Source organism: Physeter macrocephalus, chromosome 12 (genome assembly GCF_002837175.3).
Source record: "Physeter macrocephalus isolate SW-GA chromosome 12, ASM283717v5, whole genome shotgun sequence".
Lineage (NCBI taxonomy): Eukaryota > Metazoa > Chordata > Mammalia > Artiodactyla > Physeteridae > Physeter > Physeter macrocephalus.
In genome coordinates this window covers 44307142-44316715 of record NC_041225.1, presented here as the reverse complement: position 1 = coordinate 44316715, position 9574 = coordinate 44307142, and the positions used below count along the sequence as shown (strand labels likewise).

The 9574-nt window shown below is 51.1% G+C and overlaps 1 protein-coding gene across 6 annotated transcripts in view; it reads left to right on the top strand.

Annotated features, from left to right (window-relative positions):
• DNMT3A (DNA methyltransferase 3 alpha) overlaps nucleotides 1–9312 on the top strand; it is a 105449-nt gene extending 96137 nt beyond the window's left edge. For 5 of the 6 annotated variants that reach the window (XM_028497211.2, XM_028497213.2, XM_028497212.2 and 2 more), the window contains 3 exons: nucleotides 1229–1298; nucleotides 2020–2138; nucleotides 2905–9312. In XM_028497211.2, coding sequence (XP_028353012.1) covers nucleotides 1229–1298; nucleotides 2020–2138; nucleotides 2905–3046 — 331 coding nt within the window. In that variant the 3' untranslated portion in view covers nucleotides 3047–9312. The remainder of the gene's footprint in view (nucleotides 1–1228; nucleotides 1299–2019; nucleotides 2139–2904) is intronic. The other variant, XR_008618851.1, reaches the window with a different exon arrangement.
• The last annotated feature ends 262 nt before the right edge of the window (nucleotides 9313–9574 follow it).

The window sequence follows — 9574 nt, the reverse complement described above, 5'->3', positions numbered from 1 at the left end:
AAAAAAAAAAAAAAAAAAAAAAAAGCAGAGGGAGATCCACCCAATCTAGATATCTATTACGGAAAGAAATATTTTGCAGCATGTTTTGAGTGTGGACTTTAAGCCTCCTTGGTATACCTATAAATTGGGAACATCATTTAACCTGGCCTCAGTCATCTGATCTGCCTCTGCCAATAGCATGAAGTTTTAGGAACTTCCCCAGTCTCGTACCCGTTTGGCAAAGCTGCCGTCCTTTGCGAGGGCTTGTTGCTGGGAAGGAGATGGGTCAGTGGGCAGCTGACCTGAAAACTGTCTCAGTGTCTCCCTAATGTTCCCAGGATGGATGTTTGTGCATATTGGAAAAATGGACTGGCTTATGTAGTCCAGGATTTTTATGGAGCCAGTAACTCAGTGTACCCTGACAGACCTTGGGGGGATTGTTCTTACTTGCTTCTTCCAGCTCTAAAGTTCTAGAACTCTGAGCTTGCCGGAGGAGCAGAGGTGCCTCGAGGGACCAAGTAGAGTGTAGATGCGCATGAACAGGGAGGAGTCTGGAGGCACGATTTGACCATGGGTCCTGGGGTGATTCCCATGCAGAGATGGTGGACCGCTATGTGAAACCTTTATTAAGTAATCCTAAATGTCAGAAAAGGCCAGCAGCGAAGGTGCTATTTAGTGATCCTGGTCTGCCTTCTGAGAAGTGACACGTTGCGTGTCACAAAATTTTAGTCTTCTGGGGACTGTGCAGAATTTGTCTAGTTAACTGTACATTTAAGGTGTACAGTTTGATGAATTTCATCCAGTGTACAGACCCATGTAACCATCACCATAGTCGAAATACAGAACATTCTGTCATGCCAAAGCTTGCTTTGTGATGGGTACTTTTAAGACTCAGTCTATTTTTAAGTTTAAAACACTTTTAAGTTTAAAATATTTTTAAGTTTAAATTTAGGTTTAAAAATAATTGGGCTTTTCCCCATCTGGGCAGGCGTTGTCTGTTTTATTTGTAGTTTGAGACCACTTTTGAATTTACCTTTAAGGATTAATGCTTGGTGGACTTGTGTCTGTGAGTGGCTGCAGTGTATGTTGCATGTGTCTTGGGGAGTTTGAAGGGGGTTACAACGCACGTGGGTGACGGGGTCCTCTTTGATTTCCCCGCGTGAGTCAGACGGCTGCCGGGTCAGGGCCCTGGGTGCGTTCCTGCCATTGTCCTGGTTTCTGTTGTTACTCTCTCTCTTCTGCCTTCTAGGCCGTTGGCATCCACTGTGAATGATAAGCTGGAGCTGCAGGAGTGTCTGGAGCACGGCAGAATAGCCAAGGTTAGCCCCAGCATCCGAGCCCTCTGCTGGGGATAAGGAGAAGGGCAGGATGAGCTAGAGCAGCACCAGGGCTGTGTCCCGCCTGCAGAGGATGCAACTGGGGCGTTGTGCATGCAGTTGGCCAGAGCCGGAGGGTCGGGGGAGAGCCTGGAGGGCGGGGGGTAGAGGTCAGGAATCCTTGCTGCCTGCAGCCCTTTCGTGCTGAGCTCGCCCGCTGGTCCTGTGGGAGGCAGACACTAAGACGTCTTTGCCAAGGTCCCTGCGTCTGCTACGGCTTTTGAATGATTGAGCCAGGACCTATTGCACGAGCCTTCAGAGCAGAGCTTCTCCTGTGATGTGGAGGCTCCGTTTGTCTCTGGAGAAACCTCCTGGGACTGCTGGCACCCCAGGGGTATCTTTGCGCCCCTGAGGAATTTGGCATCCTTTTGCCTGTAAGTCACTACCCCTGGGAAAAAACAATTCTTAGGAGACTTACGAAGGACAGTGGCTCAAGCTGCTGTCCGTCAAGCCCTTGGCCAGTGAGGTTGGACTGAGGATGGCCGGGTGACCTCAGTGTAGGAAGAAGAGCAGGGCAGTGGGGTCTGTGGAGGCTCACGACTGGAGCCTGACCCCGGCCCCTGGATGGACCAGGCCTTGTCACCTTTGGACGCACCAGTCCTTGGCGGGTGCCTGGCAGGAGCAGATGAATGCTCATTTCTCTTTTCCTCTCCTCGTCTTCTAGTTCAGCAAAGTGAGGACCATTACTACTAGGTCGAACTCCATAAAGCAGGGCAAAGACCAGCATTTCCCCGTCTTCATGAATGAGAAAGAGGACATCTTATGGTGCACTGAAATGGAAAGGTACCCACTCATGCTGGTGTCGGGCAGGAGGGGGTGGGAGGGACCTCTGCCTCTGCACCAGGCTCGGATCCCCTGCAGATACCCCGTGAGCAGTGGGTTTTCCCAAGCATTTCCCAACATGGCAGATTCCCGGGGGAGGACTCCTGTGCCTTGTAAGGCTGGTTTAAAGTAAGGGGCGTCTAGGAATCAACCCCCGATGCCTCGGCTCCCAGCGGTCCTTCTGAACTCCAAGGAAGCACTGCAGCCGCAGGAGCTTCCCTACTTCACACTTGCTGATGTTATGTGCTTTGCAAACCAGGACAGTGTGGGACCAGGTGGGCCTTACAGCCTCAGCACCCTGCTTTGGTACAGATTGGACTCGGGCTAGATTCCTCATTCTTGGAGTAACTGCCATTTAGCCAGACAAAAAGACCATTTACACAAACAACCAGAGCAAGCAGGAACTCCTGACATCAGGCAAGAGTTTGGCCCCCTTGCAGAGTCTTCCGTTCTCTGCGGGGGAAGATACCAGGGATGTAGTTCTGTTACATACAGAGTTGAGGTACCCACTGTGGGTCTCAGTTTCAGGTGGAGCGTATCCTGGAGGTGTTTCTCACAAACGCTAACTCTGTTTCTACTGTGTGGGAAATCTCTAGGCAGTGATCATCTTAACATACCTTCAGACCCACAGAGAGTAGCCAGGTGCCTGAGTCTCGAACAGGATATTAAGGACGCAGAATTGCCCGGGCTGGCGCTGACCCCTGCCCTCTCTGCCTTTTCTCCCCAGGGTGTTTGGCTTCCCTGTCCACTATACCGACGTCTCCAACATGAGCCGCTTGGCGAGGCAGAGACTGCTGGGCCGGTCGTGGAGCGTGCCCGTCATCCGCCACCTCTTTGCTCCGCTGAAGGAATATTTTGCTTGTGTGTAAGGGACGTGAGGGCAAACCGAGGTAGTGAAACAAGGTTTTAACAAACAAACAAAAAACACAAAACACAACAAAATACCAAGAACTTGAGGATGGAGAGAAGTATCAGCACCCAGAAGACGAAAAGGAATTTAAAACAAAAAAAAACCCCACAGAGGCAGAAATACCGGAAGGCTTTGCCTTGTAAAAAGGGTTGGACATCATCTCCTGATTTTTCAATGTTAATCTTCAGTCCTATTTAAAAACAAAACCAAGCTCCCTCCCCACCCTCCCACCCCCTTTTTTTGGGTCAAACCTTTTGTTTTCTACTCTTTTCAGAGGGGTTTTCTGTTTGTTTGGGTTTTTGTTTCTTGCTGTGACTGAAACAAGAGGGTTTATTGCAGCAAAAAAAAAAAAAAAAAAAATCAGTAACAAAAAATAGTAACATACCTTGCAGAGGAAAGATGGGAGAGAAGGAAAGAAGGAAATTCTATAGAAATCTATATATTGGGTTTTTTTTTGTTTTTTTTTTTTGTTTTGTTTTGTTTTGTTTTTTTACTATATATCTTTTTGTTGTTGTTGTCTCTAGCCTGATCAGATAGAGCACAAGCAGAGGACAGAAAGTAGACGCTCAGGCGGCAGAGCTCCCTCCCAGCCACTGAGCTGTCTTGCCAGCACCATTCCTGGTCATGCAAAACACAACCCAGCTAGCAGCAGAGAGACGAGAACACCACACAAGACCCTTTTATACAGTATTCAGGTGCCTACCACACAGGAAACCTTGAAGAAAATCAGTTTCTAGAAGCCGCTGTTACCTCTTGTTTACAGTTTATATATATATGATAGATATGAGATATATATATAAAAGGTACTGTTAACTACTGTACAACCCGACTTCATAATGGTGCTTTACAACAGCGAGATGAGTAAAAACATCAGCTTCCACGTTGCCTTATGTGCAAAGGGTTTTAACCGAGGATGGAGAAAGGGAGACAGCTTGGAGGTGAACTGTTACCGTGGTGGGGTTTTTTTATTTCCCCTTGGTGTTTAACAAGGTGAAGGAGGAGAATTTGGGAACAGCATTCTCCCGTTTCTCCCTGCCAAAAAAAGGGGGTGAAATTCAGTGGTCGGGACCGTGGAAAGCTGAGAGTGGGATCCATCCAGGCTTATGAGATAACCTTTTGATTTTTTTCGAAAAGGAGACTCCCTCGGCAAGACGGCAGGATGAGGGGTCTTCATTCCCAATTTCTCACATTAGCCGATTCGAGGGCTCCTTGCGGTGGGGTCAGAAAAAATCCAGAGTGCGGGCAAGCGACAGTTCAGACCCCACCTGGAGCAAATAAAAAAACATACAAAACGTACTGGTGCTTTCCTGTCTAAGTCGCTTTTTGTGTGTTCTTTTATGAGGCCCCCACCATCCACCCTCTGTGCACAAGGCGGCTTCCAGCCCCTGGAATGTGATGTTTTTGGTCATCTCCAAAGGCTGCAGTTTTATACTGGGAGGCTGATGACACCTTTTGTTATAATTATTCTTATGGTTCTGGTTATAATTATGTTTGTTTTCAGATTTTCTTTAAGAAAACAAAAACCCAACCCCCCCTCCCTTTAGGTTTCAAACCAAGGTGCGGGGAGCAGGGTGCTTCTAAGTTAGTGGTGGCCCTGGTGCCCTGGCTCCCCACCCCTCGGGCCAGGTGGGCCACCGGGCGCTGCGACAGCTGGGCGTCGGCCGGGGGGTCCCCGAGGCCGGCCTTCCGGGCGCGTCCCTCTTCTCTTCTGCTTCCCTCCTCTCGAGTCACGTGTGTCAGGGCTGGAGGGAGGACCAGGCATCTCTCTCCTCGCGTGTGTGATTGGAGTGGTGTGTATTTCTTTTCTAGTACTTGGTCTGGTGATAGCTGTGCTCTTACCTCGAGTCAGCAGTACCTGGAGCCCCAAGTGCACGACACTTGGTTCCGCTTCCCGGCGAGGCAGGCAGCCTGGTGTTGGCTGTAGGCGGGGACGGCATGTGTGGCTCCAGGGTGAGGGCCCAATGGGCAGATGCCTGCCTGGGTAGATGGGGTGTAGATAATGTGGCATATAGAGATATATATTTTATAATGGGAGGGGGGAATGGCACCTCCTGGGACTGGCAGGGCTGGGAGGTGTGCTGTCAAGCACATGGTCCCACGTTCGCATCCCTAGAAAGATAGGGCCTACGGTGGTAGGCGCTATATAAATACATAGATAGGGTCATGTATAAGAAATATTTTGTAGTGGGGAGCGGGGGACGGAGGCTCAGAATGCTGAGTCTTGGGCCCCACTGCAGACAGGCCCCACACCAATCAGTCAACCCCACACGCACACACAGGAACATGTTTCTATTCCGATGCGTAACGAATGCGCGTGCACAGACACACACAGACACACACACACACAGACACACACACACACACACACACAACCAGGGAGCTCTCAGCACTCTTCTCCCCAGGATTCAGGACTTTGCAGAGTCGGCCCTGCAGCTCTTTACCTCTGTTGCCCTGATTGCAGGTAGACTGTCAATCCCAGAAGTTGCTAGGTGCTGAAGGCAGGAAAAGGAGGAGGTTTTCTTTTAGCAGGTGCTCTCCTCTAGCAGGTAGCGTTCTATCTCTTTTGCCCCTGGTGATGTCAAAAGACTCTTCTGTTAGCAACCTGTGACACTGACCTGCAACCCTAGGCACCAGTCCAGTCAGCCCTCAGCTCCCCCTACCCACTCTCCCCCGACCAAAGCGAAACTGACGTCCAGGGCTGTCTTGGCCAGGGGGCTTCCATCAGAAAAAAATGGGACAGTGACCCTCCTCTTTTGAATAAAGCAAATTAGTAATTGGTGACAGAACTAAACCAGGCTTTGAATCCCGTGCTCATTGCTCAGGAGTAAGCTCACAGCTGGTGGCCGCGGTCTCCCACTCCTCTTAGGGGTGCTTAGTCCAGCACCCCAGGCTACTCACTTCCTTGTCAGATTGGTTTTTAAGATGGTACCCAGTTGCTTCCTGCCAGCTCTGTGCCGTGATGCCAGGTGGTGATGGTGGGCTCCCACGGGGCTGGAGCAGCTGTGGGGGAACCCCTCGGCCCTTCCCTCGTTGGAGTCTGTACCGAACTGTGGTGCTCGCCCCACCCCCTCCAGCCAGGCTCCATCTTCCCGGCCCAGAGCCCACCAGCGCTGCTCCGGAGGGCTGGGGGAGGAGGGCTGCCGCAGGCAGTCCAAGGTGCTCCCTCCCCTGGCGGCCAACGCCAACGTCTTCCCAGCCCCAGTGTCAGGGCAGAGTCTCTTCCTCTGCAGACAGACTTCCTGGCTCTCCGAGGCCTTTCGTCCACTGCTTGTGTGCAGGAGTTTGCTTTTCCCGGTGGCCCAGGCTCCACCCAGGGGCTTGGTGTGGGGAAGAAACTCGGCAGCCAAGGATGTGGCGAGCCTGAGGGGTCAGTGTGGGCCGGCCAGCTTGCTTGCTGCGGCTGATAACCTGTTTCGCGCAGTCTGGCCACCTGACTAGGCCCCAGAAGGGGCCGCCAGATGCACCCTCGCAGGGATGAGAGTTAACGATCACCAGCTTTTCTTCCAGCCACACCCGTGGGCTTGGTCCCACAGTAGAACTTGGCAGGGTGCAGGGGACCTTGGGGATGTGCCAACTTGGCCACACCGGGGTGCTGTCCACAGTTGACTCCCAACTCCGGGGGTGCTCCTGGGGACAGTGATCAGGTCACCTTCTACAGGGGAGCTGTGCTTGGACAGGCTGAGGTGAGGTCGCGCGGGGATGCAGGTGGGGGATCGTGGCACTTGCTGTGCGTGAGGCTCAGGGTAGAGGCAGTGCAGCGGGAGAAACCAAGAAGGCCTAGGGAAAATTCTGGAGTATGTTCCCAGTGGGGTTTTCTTTCTGAAGAGCAGGCCAATTTACAAATTCCTGGAAACGAGGGTTTCTAGGGACTGAGGATGATGCCCCCCTACTTGCTGCAGGTGCCAGAGGGACCTGTGCCTCTTGCCGGGGTAGGTAGCTGGGGCTCGGCAGGGCGCAGGGCCCCGGGTCACCTGCCCGAGGAGGAAGCTCGTCTCCAGCCAGCGCCGCTGAGCCCCGTGGGCCTCAAGCTGGCTGGTGCTGCCTGCCTCTCCCGGGAGCCGACCGAGGAGCACAGGACCCGTGGGGTCTTGCAGTCAGTGATGGCAACCCAGGTGTGCCACTGTCTGTTTTTCTTTCTAGACCCCAGAACCTTCCTGCTATTGAACATTCTAGAAAGCAAACTTCCCAAAAGAGCACGCAGGACCGCTTTGCTTTTGAGACGGGCCTGGGAGTGGCGGCTGGCGAAGATGCCTGTGGGTTTTTGGTGAGTCGCTAGAGTGCAGATTGGGACAGGCAGACCCAGCAGGAAGCAAGGCTGGTGGTGGACATTGAACGGATCTAATGAGGGCCGGCTCCCCTTACTTCCTGCATAGCTGGCAGTTCTGGGGAAGCCTGAACTGATGGGACGGGAATTAGATGGGACTAGCCCACGGTCTCCAGCACAGGGAGGTCTGTAACAGGAGCAAGGGAAGGACTATTTCAGCAGAGCCGTCTGGGGAATGTTCTTAGTCTTCATCTCTCTGAGGACATCAGTATACATAAAGCGGATCTTGGAGGTGCTTCTGAATTCCTGTCGCTGTTCTGCTTGGGGCAGAGAGGCTGTGGCACTGGTATTTTTCAGAGGTGTCATTTTCAGGAAACTTGCAGGGTTAGGGCCGTGGGGCCTGCCTCGCACTGTGATCTGATGAGGGCTGGTCGTTGCCTGTGGTCAGGGTGAGCAGCAGAGCCAAGATGCTGGTGAGAACTGGGTTTCTAGCCAGGCCCCGTTTTGATCCCAGGAGATGAGGAATCTGAATTTGTCATCGGGCGTGGTCTAGTCTGGACCCTCCCAGCGCTTGTGATTAGAGATGACATTGGAGTTGTCCTGCCCTCTTTCCTCCACCTCTGGAGGGATGGCGTGGAGCTGGAATGGCTCTCCTGGCCGTTCCCTGCTGAGGCAGGGATGAACCACAAGTGTTTGGAGGATCTAAGAGGAAAGAGAATAGAGGTATATCAAGGATGAACTCCACTGTTCTAGCAGAAGCTCTCGAATCTTTACGTTTTGGTAAAGGAAGGCTGGGGTCTTTAGGAGGCAAGGGCAGCCCCTCCTGCTCCTGTGTGTTCCAGAGACCCGCCTGAGTGGGCCTTTGGTGGTTTATCGCTGCGGGAGAGGGAGAAACAAGCAGGTCAGAAGCAGTGAGGACAAGGATGGAAGGTCCTTTGCTAGTCGTGACTGGCTGAATTGCCCGAACGAACGAACGGAGGCCCGCAGAGTCCTGTAACTCCAGTAACTGGAAAACTCCCCCCAGGGGCATGGGAGGGCGGCTTTCTCAACCTCCAGTCTCACGGCCTCCAGTCTCACGGCCTCCAGCCCTGGGCCTGAGGACATGAGCAGGGATCCGAAAGCATCACCTGAGTCCCATTTCACTTCACAGACTGATTTGGTTGCACAGCCCTAGAATCCAACCAACCACAAAAATGCCGAAATTCCTTAGAATACGCAGAGGGAGGAGGTGACTCAACAAGGTGCTAAAACATTTTATTAAAAATATATATTGTTAAATTAAGTCTGCTGTCTGGACAATGACTGTTTGTTTTGTTTTCTTGTAGTGGAGTTTAAAAGAGACTATTATTTTACTCTGATATATTATTATTAAAAAGGCATTTTAACTTTGTACTTGAAAACTAAATGAGCGATTTCATGTGTTTTAGCTGAGGCATTGAAGTAGCGGGTGCTTACTTATTTGTGGGAAATCATGTATTCATACTGAAGAATAAACTCCGTAGCTGATTTGGTAATAACTTTTACTGTTACAGACGATTTCGCTTTGACCCCGGCGGGAGAGCACTTTTACTGCACATTCCACGCAGCTAAATGCAGGACTTAACTCCCCAGACCCTTCCCTTCCCAGCCCTCTTTCCTTTCTCTTCAGTTCCTCTTCTCTTTGTTGTTGTTGTTGTTTTTTTTTTTTTCTCCCTGGTTCCAGCATCCTTTCACCACTGTATTTTTTTTAGGGTTGCTTCTCTATTTATTGACAATAATAATGTACATTTCACAGTCTGGTTCTGGGACATCGGGGAGGGGCAAGTGTGAAAGGGCCCTGCACGGGTCCCCACCCCCATGCCCTGGTGTTCTGTTGTATCTCTGTGTAAGTGATGCTCGTGACATAGCTGTTATGAAATAATTATAAAGAGGTCAGTGCGTACAGCAGATGTAGAAAGTCTGTCAGTTCCGCCTTCATCACTTTTTTTTTTTTTTTTTTTTTTTTTTTTTTTTTTTTTTTTTTTTGTGCCCAGAAGAATATAATAAAGCTCCTTTCTAATGTACTTGTGCTGGAGAACACTTGAATAAATGGACTGTTTTTGTGCAAAAAAGAAAAACGGAAAAAGCACCGTAATAATGTCCTTTTGTCTTGCGTCTCCTTTCCCCTGACATGACTGTTGGCAACCTTCTTCAGAGGGGGTTAAGTGCCCAAACCGGGAGGTCCTGGCATTGGGTCTAGACAGC